At 36.0% G+C, this 18,466-nt stretch overlaps 1 protein-coding gene across 1 annotated transcript in view; it reads left to right on the top strand.

The window, feature by feature from the left end:
- Positions 1-7,301: 7,301 nt before the first annotated feature.
- LOC146000076 (trypsin-like) overlaps positions 7,302-18,466 on the top strand; it is a 99,637-nt gene continuing 88,472 nt past the window's right edge. Inside the window, exons 1-2 of the mRNA XM_083137406.1 lie at positions 7,302-7,423; positions 9,822-9,897. Coding sequence (XP_082993532.1) covers positions 7,370-7,423; positions 9,822-9,897 — 130 coding nt within the window. The 5' untranslated portion in view covers positions 7,302-7,369. The remainder of the gene's footprint in view (positions 7,424-9,821; positions 9,898-18,466) is intronic.

The following is an 18,466-nucleotide window of genomic DNA, read 5'->3' as shown; positions in this document are numbered from 1 at the left end:
GCGTCAGTGCTTCATTATCCAAATAGCTTGTGTCCAGTTTGCATGTGTTTGTGAAGTGTTAAGGTGTTAACAAGTGTTTTAGATTGTTTTGTTTTAGTTTTCGTATTAATGGTACCTTTTTGCAGTCTAATAATGCCACGCTATACGTACAATTTGATGTACGACTCTTGCGTCATTACGACTTCTTGTAGGGAAGTTAAATTCGTTTTGCAGTAGAATTCCCAGATGTTCCTGTTTCACACAGAGACAGTGTTCGGATACTTGTGAACAAATTTAGGTCTGTTCTTGATAAGAAGTGAAGGGTAAAACGACACGTTCTTAATGAGAAGAAACGTTGAAGTAAGATCGAAAATCCCTCCGATGCCTTGCTTGTACAAGAAACAAACATTTTCATGACGTCTGCGTGGCAAGCTACAAAGCTTTCAAACTTGAAACCATACATTGCAAGAATTGAGAGAAAATATCAGGGGGTAGATTGAAGCTATTTTGGAATAAGAACTGATACGTGTTAGTGAAAATTTCCTTTAAACACGCCTTAAATGTGTGGATGTAGGACGACATCATTTCCAACACCTCATGTAACAATGTACGTTGCTCATTTCAATTTTGACTGTTAATGTACTTGTACGAGCCTATTTCATTATAGCTAGCTCCAATTAGGCGGAAATTGCATCCTGTTTGCCGGCAGACGCGATCTTACTTCCCGCCGCGCCTACCGCAGTTCCGCTAACGACTCTACCGAAAAAGGCACTGTATATATATATACACATATATTTAAATACGGTGGATGATCCTTTTGTTGCGGTTCAGTTCAAATAGGGTCCAAGTTCTGTATTGAAATGAAACAATATGCAGTTTGGACCGAATTGAAATTGTGCGAGGAAGAAGGTTTCGGTCCTGTAACGGACACATTACAATTTTTGGCTTCCTGGACATTTAACAACCTTCTCTACAACTGCTTCATTAACACTATATTTGAGTGTTTTTGGATAAAATAATTAAAAACAGTATGTTATGATGCATTTTCGGCTAGGAAAATGTTCAAGAAATGTATTTCCTTTAGTATAATCTGACAATATTGAATGGCAATATTTTAATCAGGTTCCTTATTGTAGAGAATTTTTCAATTATCTCAGCGTTTGAGGTGACTTCACTCAGAGGCTATGGTTGTGATTTTAACATGTCAATTTATAACTGCAAAATAGTAACGAGGTAGACTGATAAAGACTCGAGGTAGTTAGGATTTTCAGTTTAAATATATGTAAACCAAATATATAATAATAACTTGAGGCTTTTTCCTTTCGATAGTATTAACCAACACCGGAGAGGATTCATTTTACATCTGCTATATATACATAATTTTTGTATACTTTTAGGGAATTTTTGACCCTCGAAATAAGCGTCAGCTAGACTTCACTCCATATGAAAGGCGATTCAAAGACTAAAATGGCGAATATATTATTAACATACGAAATATTGAAGCTGATGGAACTATAACTACCTGATACTAAGGTAAGTTACCGCAATAAGGCCCAACTAATTTTTTTTTGCTTTTGAAACTGTCAATTTGGAAGAATCGACAATTATTGTTTCAGGACATGAAACTTCATTATGTTGGTTACAGACTGTCAATATACAGCAGTCGTACAATTCCTCAAAATAGAAAATAAAATGTGATGAAATAATGTTTGCAATGGGCCTTACTTTGTACCCTATTTCACAATAAGGCCAGCGTAGTAACATTCAAAGTTCGATGGTAAGTTGTTACAAAACTATGCTTCAAAGCACAAAAAAGCAATAAGATCAGATTCATCAGATTATTAACCACTTACGAAATAAAAATCTAAGCTTAAAATTCAGTTTCAGTCCATCTAGCAGCGAGGGCATCATCCTGAGGAAGTATCCCAGCACACTCCTCATGACACCATGTCCCGCATACCACACAAGCTCTTGGGCCTTGTTGTGTAACATGGCACGACATGCCGTTTCGTAATATTACAGCCCAGTACAATAAAAGTACAACGGGAAACACTTTGTTGTTGTAATGGACACGGTTAATGTTACATGCAGACCAAGTATTATCCTACTGTCTACAATACATGAACATATATAAGACGAAATATATGGTTTGAAAGTTATATCTCACTTTTTTGCAACAGCAAAAGAACTTCGGACTGCTCCAGTTCCACAACGACTCATACTACGCGTGAATTACGGGTAATGTTCTTCCTTGAGTACTTTCAGCTCTCATACAATGTTGCCATCTGGCAGTCGCTCCTCATATTTTCAGAGAAACAGTCAGTGGGCTTTATTGTGGTCCGGGCCTTATTGCGGTAACTTACTTTACATTTATTTATTTTTGAATAGAAACAGAAATGCGGCATGTGTTTAAAGTTATAGGCAATAGCAGACAAGCACTGAGAGAAGGGATCTATCAGCATTCGCTCCAAGCCACGGCTACTAGGGGCATTTGATATGCTGCTGGATTGGACACCCGGCGGTTAGATAGTTCCGTCCAGTGGCGGGGGAGAGCGGGAGTTAAATGCCCCTGGATTTTCCCTCAAAACATTAAAATTGTCAAATAAAAGCGGGTCCATGGACACTAGTATGACAAAATTCCATAAATTTCACGAAATAACGTTTTGATAAAAGAGTCGCTCACAAAATTGGGCGTGAACTTAATGTCCTCCCTGATAACGCAAAAAATTGGAAGTTTTATTTACCATAGTTATTCGAAACAGCGGCTAATCGAATGTATTTTGATGTATGAATATACAGAAAAATATTAATTGATGTAGTTGTATCCATATTTTTTGAACGGCTTCCAATAGACACTCTTGAGCGAAAAAACCGCCTACCCTCGAAAATTTCAAACTCAAAATCTGCACGATGTGACAACAAAGTGGAGCAGTATAACAAACCTTACGTACGAAGAAGTAACATCGCCAGAACGTCGAAATCTTGGAGATGTTATAGTAACTAGACCTCGGATTTTTAGGTTCTAAAAAATGTACTTTTAGGTTTCTAAAATAGGCTCTAAAAATCATAAAATAGGTCCCAAAAATCTTAAAATTGGTTCTAAAAATTCTAAAATAGGTTCTATAAAACCTAAAATAGATTCTACAAATATTAAATTAGCCTTTAAGAATTTTGAAGTAGGTTCCAAAAAACTTGAAATGGTTCAAAGATCCTGAAAAATACTAATTGATAAAAACAAAATTTTAGATGGACCGTGAAAAATTTTAAGATATAGCCTATATGTAACCATCAAAATATTAATTTTCTAACCAAATTTTCATTTCTATGCATCATTTTCAAAATGATCCACAAATTATTGTAATAGGTGTTAGCAAAAGTTACTAATCGATATGATAAATGAATTATGTACGAGTATAATTTCCTGCACAATACATAACAATATTTTCACTTTATCCTCAAACAAAACCCCGCCTTTTATCAGTGAGGATCATCTTAAATGCTGAAAATGATCTTTAAACAGATGCTTAGTCAATGGTACAAATTTGTATGCTAGAAAGCACAAAAAGTAAGCGGATCAGAAGTTTGCATTTTGGACTGTGCAGGCAAAAGTGGTGCCAAACATTTCGCTTTGTTAGAGCTTCGAAAAACATTATGGATTTAGAGAGAGCTAAATCGGTAGAGAGCATGTTTCAAACAAGTTGGTCATTGAATTGTTTATTACGAAACAGAACAAATACCTCTGTGCGATGTAAAAATAATGTGAAACCTTAAAAAAATATAAAAACCTAAAAAAAGGTTTGATTTAGGCAGAAAAACCTAAAACAAGCAAAAGAGTTTTTTTTAAGCAATATAAAACTTGATCAGTTGTTGCTTTTTTTAACGAAACCCTGACATAACTTGTTATTTCTCATATATCTGCAAAGGAAAAAAAATAGGTTAAAAACATAAAGTCCGAGGTCTAGTTATAACAGGTACGAAATTGGTTTATTTATTTATTTTTGACGAATAATTACAGATAATTAAAGAACGTTCTATTAATACATTTCGCGACACATTCTTGGTTCTTGATTCAATCGTGAAAATTGCTAATACTGCAGATAATTTTGAGGATCTGTGTTTTGAAACTCGGTGGAAACGTGAAAGATGACTTGTATGTTGACTCCCAAGTAACGGTAACATACATTCATTTGCAACTTGATAAATATTACGTGCTGAATTTTGAATGATATGAATTCTGAACTTTAAAATAAAAATAATAAAAAAATAAAAAAACTCCACGTTACACACACAGAGCATATATAGCCAGACAGTGAACTGCAAGAAGAGCGACTTCATTACAGTTTGTAACACTATCTATCATCCCGAAACAAATTCTTGGAAGTCTTCCCGACTCAGCTTTTGGCTTGTATGAGTTTTTTTTAAAGCAGCTGCTTATATTCCCAAAACAATCATACACGAAGGATTATAAATATATTTTTTTAAAATATTACAAATTGTTTATCGTCGAGATTAGCCATCAAATCGTGTAAAACCACATTAACGTTCTTAAAATTGTAACTTGTTATAGGAGTTGCGTCTCTGTCACTTGCGGCTAGCGTCTGTGTCACTTGCGGCTAGCGTCTCTGTCAATTGTGGCTACCCTCGATGATAAGCAATTTGAAATACAGAATACTATCATGAATAAATTACAGCATTAAGAATTAAAAACTCTACATCCAATATGGGATATGTGTGAAAACATTTTGTACGAAAAATTCAAATTAAGCATCAAGGGAAGACATTGAACACAAATTAAAATAGCAATGTTTATTAAAACAGGATAGGTAAATATTTTGTTTACAATCATATTATTATTTATTAAAATTCCTACGAAACAATTTTTCTTGTGAATTCCTGCACGTCCTCATTTCCATACAGATGAAATTCTCGTCTTCGGAAAGATATGCTTCCAATTATGATGGCAAGAAGTTGTGGGAAGGAAATCATTTTACAGCAATACTCAAGGTCACCTGAGGCTGCAAACGAACCACGTGATATTCTCGCCGTATCCTCCTAAACAAAAAGCTCAGGAATAAATCTATAACTCAACAACAACTACCTAGCGAAAGTAAAAACGTGTGTGTAATTACTAACCTTACCGCTTTCCTCCATGTTATTATTAATATTTTCTTTATCATTATCCTGCGAATGTATGGAGCATTTTGTATTTTAGTCATCACATGTGTGTACTACTAGATTAAACACGTTCATATATTTTTAGTGAAGAAGTAATATTTTGATTAACGTTCTCATACTAGGCTCTTCATTCTTGAAATGTTTCTAATTAAACCAAACACTAATTTATAAGAAATATTGCAGCACACTGTAGCCAATGTTGCGCTTCTTATAATTATTCTCAAACAGTTTGAAACGACAGTGAAAGCAATATGACAATATAAATAATGCGCCATCCACAGTAACTTAAAAATAAATTACTGGCTGAGTGAAGGCTCGAGCAGCCGATCAAAATGCCAAACTCAGTTTATAGGGAGGATACCCTACTCTAGCTCTCTAGCTCTCTCTCTCTCTCTCTCTCTCTCTCTCTCACACACACACACACACACACTCTCTCTCTATCTCTCTTTTCGACGAGCTCTTCTGGGTTCGCTACATACTGTATAGCATGTTTCGTCCGGCCACTTGTTGCAACTTTACATTTCGAGGGGCCTGTTGATATATTTTCTTCCCTCATAAATTATAATTTGTTGGTATCAATATTTTTATCCTTCGTGTATGATTGTTGTGAGAATTTTAGGAGCTGCTTTAAAAACCTCCTACAAGCCAAAAGCTGAGTCGGGAAGACTGCCACGATTTGTTTCCGGATGATATACATTATTAATAACTCTAAAGAAGTCGCACTCATTGTCGACATGATAGGACACTTAATTGCGAAGAACACGTGTTGTTTACATCACAAAATGCCCATTTGTGATTGTGTTCATTTATTGTTATAGGCCTATATGCGCTGTGTGAGGTGTCTAATGTGGATTTTATATATGTATATGTATATATATATATATGTATGTGTATATATATATATATATATATATATATATATATATATATATATATATATATATATATATATATATATATATATATATATATATATATATTTGTTTTTTCAGAATTTACATCATGCAAAATTTCAGCACGTAATATTTATCAAGTTGCAAATGAATCTGTTTTACCGTTATTTGGGAGTCAACATGCAAGTCATCTCTTACGTTTTCACCGAGTTTCAAAACACCGATCCTCAAAGTTATCTGCATTAATAGCAATTTTCACGATTGATGCAGGAACCAAGAATGTGTCGTGAAGTGTATCAATGGAACATTGTTTACTTTTCTGTAATTATTCGTCAAAAATGAATGAACTAATTTCATATCTGTTGTAACATCGCCAAGACTTCTACGTTCTGGAGATTTTACTTTTTCGTGCGTGAGGCACACTTTGTGTGGAATGACCCGAATGTGACATCAGAAGCCACACATTCATTACCATGCCCAGGATTTTCTTTAACGTATTCAATGTGTATTTATCACGTGAGATATGACACCTTTTATTTGTGTGTATCATATCTTTCAAATCATGTTGAGTTTAAAACTATGTGTTTTAGGGCATCTCAGCGAAAAGTTATAAATCCCCCTCGAAACCCCGACCTCGTCATCAGAGCTCAGAAACAGATTCTAAGTCGTTTTGCTGATCAATAGACAAAGTGATGTATTCAACAGAAAAACCAATAAACACAAAGGAAGATTAAAAAATTGTGACAATGACAATTCAATTGAAAATTTCAATCTTGTAAACATGCTTGATAATATTTCTAAAATTACGAGCTTCATACAAAAAGTACACGTGAAACGCAAGGGTAGCATATTATTATAAAACCCTTATCTCTAAAATGAAAGAATGTATTTTTTTCATCATATTTAATAAACGATGTATTGTTCTATATTTTTACGAATTTTGTTATTGTTAAGCTTAGATTACATGTCTGCGAGAAGGTACAATTGCGCGTATCTTTTACTCTTAAGATAATGGAGGATTTATTTATTTTTACTTTCAATAATCAAGGTTGGAGTGATAACACCCTTCCCGTTACCTCTCCTTATTCCATCAATGATAATACTTGAATTACTGAATGAGAACAATGCTTTTTTTTAAATATATTATCGTGCGCCTGAATAGATAAATGCCAAACTTTTGAACTTCTTTCTACAATAGATTTATCTGATCATTGTGTATCACAAGTGGATTGCGTCAACATCTGCTATTAATAACCCACTTTCTGTACTCGAACATAGTTTGGTCTAAGACGAGCATTTACACGAACATAGAGGTTTCAGTGATGAACAGAATGAAGGCCTGTCTTCTCATAGCGTTGCTGGCTTTGATAGCGGAGGTAAATGAGTCAATCTGAAATCTACATATTTCTAGTGATATTCTATTCGTACATAACGAAAATATATTTAGCGAGTTTGTGAGTGTAATTATGCCAAGACCATAACAGCATAATAGAACATTTGTCATATTCAAACAAAATTTACATTGCTGAAATTTCTGTAACCATTTCAAAATTAGGTTGTTGTTAAACATTTTCTCAACAATATTTTTATTTAATATTAATTTCTTTGGGTATGCTGTTCATTATACTTTAATAGCAGTATATCAATTTACTGCGTAGTTTCCTAGATTAACATATTTATGGTTAGGATGAATACATAAATTATTACTATCTGTTTGGGGAAAAGTGAAATTGTGCATCGCAATAAGCATATTTTAATAATGTTGATCTTGTGGTTGAATTAAAGCAAAACTCGCGAGCTAATGTGGCATATATTATCGAAAAAGTAATAATGTATTACACCTTTCATTATAAGGTTGAAAGTATCATATTACGGGCACGGGTGTAAAACATGGTGACATTTTGGTATTTTTTTAGTTTCGAAATAAAATGCGCCATCAATTAATTCTCGAGTGAGATTACCATGTTATACAATTTGCTTTGGACTCAGTGAAGCCTTTGAAAATGGTAAACACAACAAGAAAACAATTTATCTATAGTATAGCTTCTATAACCTTTTCTCTTAATAAACTCAGAAATGACCAAAATGTCACTTACCGTGTTTTACATCAGAGCCCTTTATATATGTTACTGCTATCCATATCCATTGAGTTGTGTATCATGTTTCATATGTTACACCTCACTCTAAGATATTATCAGTTAGTATATTTTACTTCTTAAATGATTTAATTTTTGATTTGATTTGTTGTTTTATGTCCACCTTGTGGACAGAAAGGCTAATCGGGACTGGACCTAAAGTTTAAAGTGGGATCCGAACCACTATGCTATGTGCCTCCACCGGGTATCGAACCCAGGACCCGTTGATTACAAGACGACGACGTAATCACTACGCCATCGGGGAGGCCCTCCTACTTCTTAAATGAAATTCATCTGCTAGGAAATCAATATATCCAATCTCCCCGATGGCGTAGTGGTTGCGTCGTCGTCTTGTAATCAAAGGGTCATGGGTTCGATACCCGCTAGAGACACATAGTGGTTCGGATTCCACTTTAAACTGTAGACCAGTTCCGATTAGTATTACTGTGTATAAAGTGAACTTAAAACACCAATTCAACCAATAATCCAAATTAAATCGAATTATGTACTACTTAATATTTGCATGAACAAAAGTGTCTGTAAATAATTTGACACTTCATTCTGTGCTATTTACTCTATTTTGATATTGCAATCTTGCGCGCTGGCTAGAGTTGCTTTGTTAACGCAGTCATCAGTTGTGTTACAGTATATTCTTCACTTTAGAGATCATGAAATGTCTGTCGGTGTAGGTATGACGCAACTTAAAGGTGATGAGAAGAAAATTGCACAGGTAATTATCCGGTCACTGCCGAGGTGAGCAAGCTGGGACTGAGGAATACGGACAGAACAAAAAGAGACGGCAGTGATCATAAAGTGGAAAGAGGAGAGAGAGAGAGAGAGAGGTTCGAGGCTCTGCATGCACGGACAGAGTAAGTTTCATCTTCGCGTCTGTCTTAAGCTGTGCTGCTATTTTCAAACACGATGATATTAGGCCTATCTACTACGTATTAAACTTTGCTTAGTTAATTTGATCTGGTCAGGTTCGTACTTCAGTCGCAGTCCTTTGGGGGGGGGGGGGGGGTCTGTGTGAGCGAGTGCCAAGCCACTAGGGCTACGACACGATATTTCCATTGACAATTGGTGACTGCAACGTAATGTCTGTACATTTAAATGTTTACATTAAAGAAATATTTTGTATCTGAACCTTTAGACAAGATTTTTCTGACTTAGATTTATCAGTTGATAATGTATTATAAAATATATATTTTATATTTTGTTTTATGACCTTCAATAATACATTTCTTGCATGAATGCAGTATGAGCCAATATGAATTAATTTATGTTTCTTGAAACTTTGTAAAGAACCCAAATTAATGTACATTCATAAAATTATATTTACTCGAAATATTTAAATTACGTGTCCTGTATTTTATTATTTGGTTTGATTAGATTAAGTATACACTTTCTGGAATGAAAATGTATATACAGACACGCAATTGAATTTAGATTATGACATCCTGTGCATTTGTTTAGAAAAACCAAGTTTCACACTGAAAATTTGTTTGAACAGCTCATAACTAAGCCTGATGATCAAAGAGATGTTATCAATTATTTACGTACGAAACCTAATCTAATATTTATGTATTTTAATTAAGTCTCTTAATATTTCTCAGTGTTATAGATTTATCTTTTTTTCTAGGGGAATGCTAAGAAGAGTCGATTAAATTTTGACCAATTGAAAAAATATCCATGGTTTAAGAGGGCATCAGAAAAAGGTATATCAGAAACTTTGAATTATGAATAAGTTAATGTTTCTAGGTGCGGGGAAGTGAGTGTGTGTGTGAGAGCGGGGGAAAAAACTGAACATGAACAAAAGCTTCAACGTTTATTTTATGTCGAACACAGTAATATCTAGCGAGGTGAACCTTTGAATTCTGTTATTTGTTACTAAGATGGACTATTTCACGTCACACGTGAAGAGCATACGATGTGTACAAACAATCAAGTCAGTGGCGGATCGTAATCACACATTAGCAATGATCTCCTAAACAGTTCGTTTGTGACCCATGTTTACTGAGACCTTTTTGCTTCTACTATCTTGTACTTTATACCATTCTGGTTGCGCCATCACTTCTGATACACCCTGTATATGTATAACACTGAATCGAATGTCCGCCGTACATGAGTTCAAGATTAAATTAAATTTTACTGTCAGATTGTATTTAGTTAATGTTAGAATTCACGTGGAACTGTCAATTAAAACATCTATACAAATCTAAACACTACAACAAGCTAACCAACTCAAACGTCTCGCTGCCAGAAATTCTGGGTCCCATGTCGCTTCGACATTTCATTGTTATTTTATCCCCTTTAGTTCATTTAACCACCAGTCATTTTCATCAATTCGCCTAAGGAAGCAGAACAGCGACATTAAATAATCAATTATTCACAGTCAAAGGAGCCAACTATTATGATTTTATGTTACATTCTATTTATGTCTTCTTCCAAAACCCAACAGAAGGACCTAGGCGTCATACTTGATGAGAAACTCTCCTTTTCTGACCACATCTCTGCAGTCACTAAGGGTTCCATGCGTATGCTGGGTCTACTCTATCGTTTTACTGAAATAAACAACCTGTCTGCTCTCGGCACTTTTTACAAATCTTTCGTTTCACCAAAACTTGAATACTGTTCTCCGATCTGGTCTATGGCATGCCCCTCAAATTTAGATAGACTAAATTATGTTCTAAATTTCTTCCTGGCCATTGTTCGCCACCGAATTCCATCCACAAAACATTTACAAAAGTCCATCCTTCTGAAAATGCTTAATATCCATACCACTCATGATAGACACATACTTGCAGACCATATTTTCCTCCATAAAATAACCAATGGAAACATAAGAAGTGATCGGCTTCTTCAACAAATTCACTTTCGAGTACCGTTCCGCACCACAAGGAGTACTCAGCTTTTCACATATAAGAACCCAGATTAAGCAATATACAGCGTTCTCTTTTCCACAGACTTCCCGGCCAATACAACACTCTACAAAACCAAGTTGATATTTTTGAAAACCAGTCACGTTTTAAAAAGCTACTGTGTAACAACATGTAATCCACTTTATCTCATATGTATATATTTTAGTTTATGTTATTATTCTTTATTTTTACCTCCATTGCTATTTTTTGTTATTTCCATTGTTATTGCATTCCAATGTAAAATGGCCAAAGCTGTATTTGGAATTCTCTGATAAATAAATAAATAAATATCAACAATGCGATATACTATTGCTCTCTCCACGAAAATAGACCAGTCAAGACCAGAGCATCTCCTTGCCTCCTCCACATCCCTGGCACTCCAAGGTTGCCACTTCTTTTAAGTTGCCCAGTCGACACCTCGCGCGTTTTACGTATGCGGTTGAAATTGTTGCTAATTGGCAACATTGTAGGTGGGCGGCGTAACCTTGACTGTACTATTTTCATGGCTTAAGCTTTAGACGACATGCTTCTAAATAATGGTATCCTTGTTGATAGTCTGGAATCTTGACAGTTCAAGGTAAATTAAATGGCGTATGGCTTAACGTTTCCCCAGATATCCACAATAACTGATATGGGTTCTCTGACCAGACACACTTTGGACACACTGGTGTTCCAAGTCGTCCTCTCCTTAAATATAGGATACATTTCTATGCATGTTTTGAAACGATTCATACCAGCTTTTATAATTTGCTAAAAAATAGTATTTTGTGCTCTTTACAAAATACCAAATGAAGGGAGATTATCTTTATAATTGAAATTATTACTTTTCGTCTTGTCCTCATAGCACAACCAAATCAGTACTGAGTGCGTGTGATAGTGATTAGCGTAGTAGATTAACACTGAAATGGTTGTAGGTTCAAATGCCTCTCGTGTAAATATTTATGGACTTTAATCATTTACCATTGATGGCGAGAAAAAGTATTTATCTTTTTCATTAATGACTGAAGGATACAGAATAAAATCTATCTTGATTGATTCATTGATTTGATGTGTAAGTCCACTTCTACTAAACCTACAGTTTAAAGTGTGATCCGAACTACTATGTGCCTCCACCGGGAATCGAACCCGGAACCCCTTGGTTACATAATATCTATCTTGTTCAACTAAAAGAAAAATTATGAGTTTATTATAAACATGGCATTCCGCAGTGGTATAAACGCACATAAAATCGAAAATCTTACAGGGAACATTTTATCCTACACTGAACTTAAACAAGCGGTTTTATGCCGGTTGCGTCAAAATCTGCATTAAATATGAAATATAAGATAGATTTGATTGTTTATTATTACTACTCGGCTGAACTAATTATACAAGGTATTTACAGCAACTTAGAGGAACGCTCCCAATAGCATTCACCCTTTCTTTCTGTTTGTCACACGTATTCACTCTCTCTATCTTAAACACGAACCAAAGACCAATCTTAAGATGTGTATGTATGTAAAAATAAATAACTTAACACGTAAGAAATAGTATATAACTCTCCCACTCCCTTTCCAAACTGAAGAGGGAATAACAGTACGAAAGTGAAGTGTTTATTGATTGATTGATTGATTGATTTAGTTTATTTTACTTCGCGTTTTGTGCCTCTTGGCTAATTTGCGAAGATGGGGATGAGTGATGAAATGATGAAATTGATGAATGGACATTCACAAACAACCAAGCCCGACCGGGATTCGAACCCGGGACCCTTGGCGTCGCAGCGCGATGTGCTAACCACTCGGCCACAGGGTCGGGCGTGAAGTGTTTACTCGCAGCATTAAGATACTTCAGATTCACATGACATTTCTCCACGAATCGTGCTGTAGAATGCTGGATCCTTTCTTTATTCTTTCTTTCTTCTTCCTTTTCTGTTCATACTGTTTTCGACCAGAGTGAATGAGAAATCAAAATAAACTAACTAGAAGAAGGAACTATATGTTTATCACAAATGGGAAAAAAATAAAAGTATTGTTATTATTATTTGTGAATATACGCTAGTAGAATGACAGCATTATGTTCCTACGCGTCAGCAAAAATTTGATGCGGCTGGTGTTATGTTACATCCGGTGTAGCGGGGTACGAGCGATTTTATTGTTGAGTCAGCAGAACGTGTCTGATCACCTTGAAGACATCGGAAGCGGTGGGGGGAGGGGGGTCAATGGATTTGTCACGTTGTTTCTTGATGTATGCTAACCTAACACGTGCGTATGTTTGTGTGTGTGTGGAGGAAATGCGCGCGCAACCATTGCGTATGATTCAAAGACATGAAGAAATGATTTAAAGATGGCGCCGAAGGTGCTTTACCCCGAAAGTTTAGCGGCTAAGGTTATTGCTCTGTAAAACAAGAGGCGTCGAGGGTTCGATTCCTGGTAGAGTCAATATTGATTGATTGATAGATTGAGTTAGTTTTTTTAAGTCCACTTTATGCACGGCAAGACTAATCAGGAGTGGACCTACAGTTGAAAAGTGGTGATTCGGACCACTATGTGCTTCCACCGAGTATCGAACCTGGGACCCTTTGATTACAAGGCGACGATGTCAATATTGAATGGTCTCGATTAGCCTGTGTGTAAATAAAGGCAACAAAATGGTTGAGTTCGAAAATCGAGTTGGGTTAGTGGTTAATGTTGTCACCTGGCAATGAAGAGGTCGCGGGTTCGATTCTCTAGGTAGTTAAATTAGGCCAATTGTTTAGTCCCGCCATTATAGGTCCTCGATTAGTCCATCTGTGCATAAGTAGTGTTTGAATAAAATCAAGATGGCGGCCTTGGGTTAGTGGTTAATGTTGTCGCCTGGTAATGAAGAGGTCGCGGGTTCGATTCTCCAGGTAGTTAAATGAGGCCAATTGTTTTGTCCCGCCATTATAGGTCCCGATTAGTCCATCTGTGCATAAATAGTATTTGAATAAAATCAAAATGGCGGCCGCGTTTTGTGTTTAGCGGCGGTGGCGGCGGCGACCGGGGGCGCGGCGCGGCGCGAGGCGGAGCGGGGCGGCGCGGCGCGGGCGCGGGCGGGAGTTTTTTATTCCGCGAGATGTTTCAACCAAGTGGTTGAGGGTTCGATTCCCAATGTTGGTGAAAATTGGATATTCAATTGTATTTGTTTAAAAGTTCCGATTAGCTTTTTGTGCACAAAGAGAAAATGAACTAATTGGAAATAGGATGTTTATGCTGTAATGAAAGGTCCCCGGGTTCGATTCACAATGTCAAATTGGCTGATAATGATGTTGTTTTTAAAATAAAAAAAGAAGTGTGTTGAGTCCCCATTAGTATTTAGGCAGGAACAGATATTAAAAATCAAAACAAAATGCCTTTTGATTACAACGCAAAGACTTTACCGCTAATGTATAAAGATAAATTAGAATCTGTTGTTTTGCCGTGTGGGGCCCCAGTACCGATTAGCTTAAATGCATAAAGAGTAGGTAAAATAAGCAAGATGGCCGTCACTATTGTTTTGTGATCAAAGAGGAGTCACAGGTTTTTTCAATCAAAGGAGGCAAGATTCTATGTTTCAATTCCATGTAAAAGTCTAAAGTTATGTTTCGATTAACCTCAATGCATAAAGAGGAATTAAACAAAAACAAGCAAAATGGCGACAGATGTGATAAAAGAAAAATTGAATTAGTTTTTTATAGTGACAAGAAAAAATAGCGAATCATTGTTAGAAATAGAATGAAAATAAAGATACTTGCCTTTGCGTGTCCAGCGCTGTGCAGAAAAGCTCTCATGCTTTATCTCCGACAAGTCCACAATACACATTTTTTTTATTGTATAGTTAATTATTAATGTTGTTATTAACACAGATTCTTACCAGTGTGAAGAAAAGCTCTCATGCTTTATCTCCGACAAATCCACAATACACACTTTTTCATTATATAGTTAATTATTAATGTTGTTATTAACCCGAGTTTTACCAGTGTGGAGAAAAGCTCTCATGCTTTATCTTCGACAAGTCCACAATACACACTTTTTCATTATATAGTTAATTATTAATGTTGTTATTAACGATTGTTACCAGTAAAAATATAAACCATGAGGATTTTTAAAGGGGTGATAAGTGAAAAAAAGCCAAGACATATATTTTATCCCTGTTTATTACCAATATTTACAAAATTCAAAAGAGCCGCACACACACACACACACACATACATATGTAAAATGTTTATATTGTGTCACCAGTTTATCAGCATGTTATTTAACAAGTTTTTATTCTTCAAGTTTGTTCACTCACCCACATAAGGAATTGTGTCACTATCATATCCATTTTCTGCTGCAACCACTGAATTAAAATGTTTCACTATTTTTTCCACAAGCATGTTCTCGCAAAAAACAAACACTTCTTTGGAAAGTCTTTTTCCGTCGATGTTTTGTATAGACAAAGGCTCAGGTTTTGTACATCCATGTAGATGGGAAAGCACAAACTTCTCCTTATTACATGCATGGACAGGGGAAATATCTGTGCAACCGAAACATTGTTCGCGAAGGTCGAGAATGCAAGATTCCACACAGTTTCCAAAATATGATTTCAGATACGGCGACACTGTTTCACACATAACTTTCGCATGCTCGATGCACACAAATATCTTCATAAAGTTCCGCCACGAACTTTCTGCGATGAACACTATCTCCAGGGAACCGTAAGCTGGTTTCTTCCTTATAATGATCTGACGGCGATTGTACAGTGTGGTTATCAGCAATTCATGTTGCTCACTTAGTGGGTAGGAAACACGAGGCTGCTCACCTGGAATAGCGATGTAATTGTCGATTACTGGAAACAATTCCTGAAGAGCGTGCCACTCCTGCAACTGTAGTTCAACACCGGCCGCCCCGCTTCTGTGTAGCCTGACCACAGGTTGGAAATCCAGATGAGAGGAAAGTCCGATTGAGATAACTTTTGTTTTCGAAGCATTCAAATAGTAGACGTGATCAAATAATATCGACTGGCGTATAAGACTAGTTACTTGTTTTTGTTCTTCAGGTAAATGCTGATCGCTCTCTTTCTGAAGAACCCCCTTGAAATTAGTGTACGGTTGAAATCTTTTTTTCAGCGGCATCGAAATAGAGGATTCCATGACTAAGAACTGCGAGATACTGCATGTCGCAGCGTGCAGGTATACATTTGAAGAAATGCGTGGGTGTGTTTTTGAGACGCATGCGCGCGTAGCAAACCAAGCATGTGCTGGACAAAAAAGGTGGAGGGGGCGGGGCATTACAAAGATCAATGGTGAGAGAAAAATCAGCAGAATATCATAAACGTCATATTGAGGAAATATTGGATAACAAATATTAATTAATTTAATTAAAGCATCAACAGCATTGTCGATCTGAAATTAGGTTTATAGACAGGGGGCAAAATGGAAAATATCGACGATGTTCTAGTGTTGGATTGTTTCTGTATTTCCATCGGTATAATCCTCCACCACATTTGAAGCATACTGTTTTATCCTCTTTTTGAATGTAAAATAATCCTGCTTCGGACAGAGCTTCTACAAACGGGAATTCTTTTGATTGCCAGTTTCTGAAAGAGGACAATCTAGCATTGAAAGATCCCATCTCTGGATATTGCGTCATTGTTCTGTAAAGACACAAAACAAGATAAATATTATAAGTAAGCTGTTGTAAACTGTAACGCTACAAAATTATTAATATACTATTAGGACTATATGTAACTTGTATAAAATTTCAAACAGTATTTACTGTCAATATTTTCTAGTATACGTACCGAGTATTATAAATTTAATTTACGAGTCAGCAAATAAGTTGTTATAATATTGTCGTTTTTTATCGGTACTGGGAATAAAATTTGAAATTTATGCATGGGTTTACCAGAGGCTCTATGGAATAAATACAGAAAACAGTAATGCCCACAGTACACAGACCCGTAACTTTGTATCTGATGAGTGTTGTACGTATAGAATTTAGAGTTATTTTCCAAAAATCGCAAATGGTTATGCACATGTGGAGGTTTTCCGTAACTATCAAAAAATTCCCCCCGGGAGTTACTGTCTATGTAAATTGCTACCCAGTGCTTCCCGGGGCTATCTTTGGGATCTGTATTTACAATCAACGCTGCTGGTAGTTCCACATGTACAGGTAATTCATTAGCTGCGAAAACCCCAACATGATGATTGTCAAAGGCTCTATTTGATATTAACCCGTGAAGCAAATTTAAAGTCGACAGCATTGCTGGACACTAAATAGTAATATTGTGCAACTCACCTTGTTATACAATTAATCCAGATGAATATCTCTTTGATTATTAATTTCCATGAGAGCGTCAAATTCAGAGTAGATAACACAAGTCACAGTAGATTCCAAAGCCGATTTGAAGTGGACTTCCAAGCTAACAGCCCCTTGCCGTTGAAGACTGCAGTGGGATATGGCACTTGCAGCTGCGTCTGGTGTTATATCGAAAACAAGTAATGCGTATCCCTGGGGGTATTCCTCACGCGATATATTGTTTCCTTCATCCATATAGTGTATCCCTGTTCCAGAGAATAATGTGTGATATGCTGTTATGTACTTGTTGTTTTCGAAGTCTGGTTGAAGTGGTTTGCCGGGAATTTGGACTCCATCAACATATAAAGTAAAGAAGTTGTAATTGAAATGTTGAAAATTGAATGGGTTTGTAGACAGAGTGCCGTTGAATGCATCGTTGGTAACAAACCCCACAACTAATCGTTTCGGAAGACGTCCAAGTATCACATTGTCAATTGTTTTTGAAACAATATCTTTTGGAATAGTTACAGCTTTAAGTTGTACTCTTGTTAGAGGGTATTTTGCTGTATGTTTTTGCAATATGCGATTGTGACTAAGTTTGATGGATGAACTGACCGATACTTTTCTCACATATAGTGTAGCATCCAGAATTTCCACTTTGCCTTCACTGTCATCTAATCCCATCAAGCAGAAAGTGTTTTTCGAAGGAATCAGTTTTATTCGCATTTCCACTCCATTGATCAAAAATTTCTCTTGATTGAAAATATCAGAATGCAAGTAACCAAACATATCAAATGTTTTACTCTGTTTTGTTAGTTGGTTACGTTTTGTAAAGCCTTTGTTGTCTTCCGAAACGTTATCAAAAGCGCCTGCTGTATCTTTGTACCACAATGCACTTTGGAGATGAGATGATTTTGCAGATATGTCATAGTTCAGTGCTTTTTCAAAATAAGACCTGTATGGGTGCATGTGAGATGGAAACGAGATGAGTTTGTTATTTAAGTAGATTTGTACTTCGCTGAACATTGCATTGAGAAAATCATTGACAGGTCCAATTGTTTTATCTGTGGGTAGCAATAACTGACCATTCGCTTTTACAATTCTGGCAT

The sequence above is a fragment of the Lepisma saccharinum genome, chromosome 16 (assembly GCF_977018435.1).
Source record: "Lepisma saccharinum chromosome 16, izLepSacc3.1, whole genome shotgun sequence".
In the NCBI taxonomy this organism is placed as follows: domain Eukaryota; kingdom Metazoa; phylum Arthropoda; class Insecta; order Zygentoma; family Lepismatidae; genus Lepisma; species Lepisma saccharinum.
This window is presented reverse-complemented; position numbering and strand designations above follow the sequence as displayed.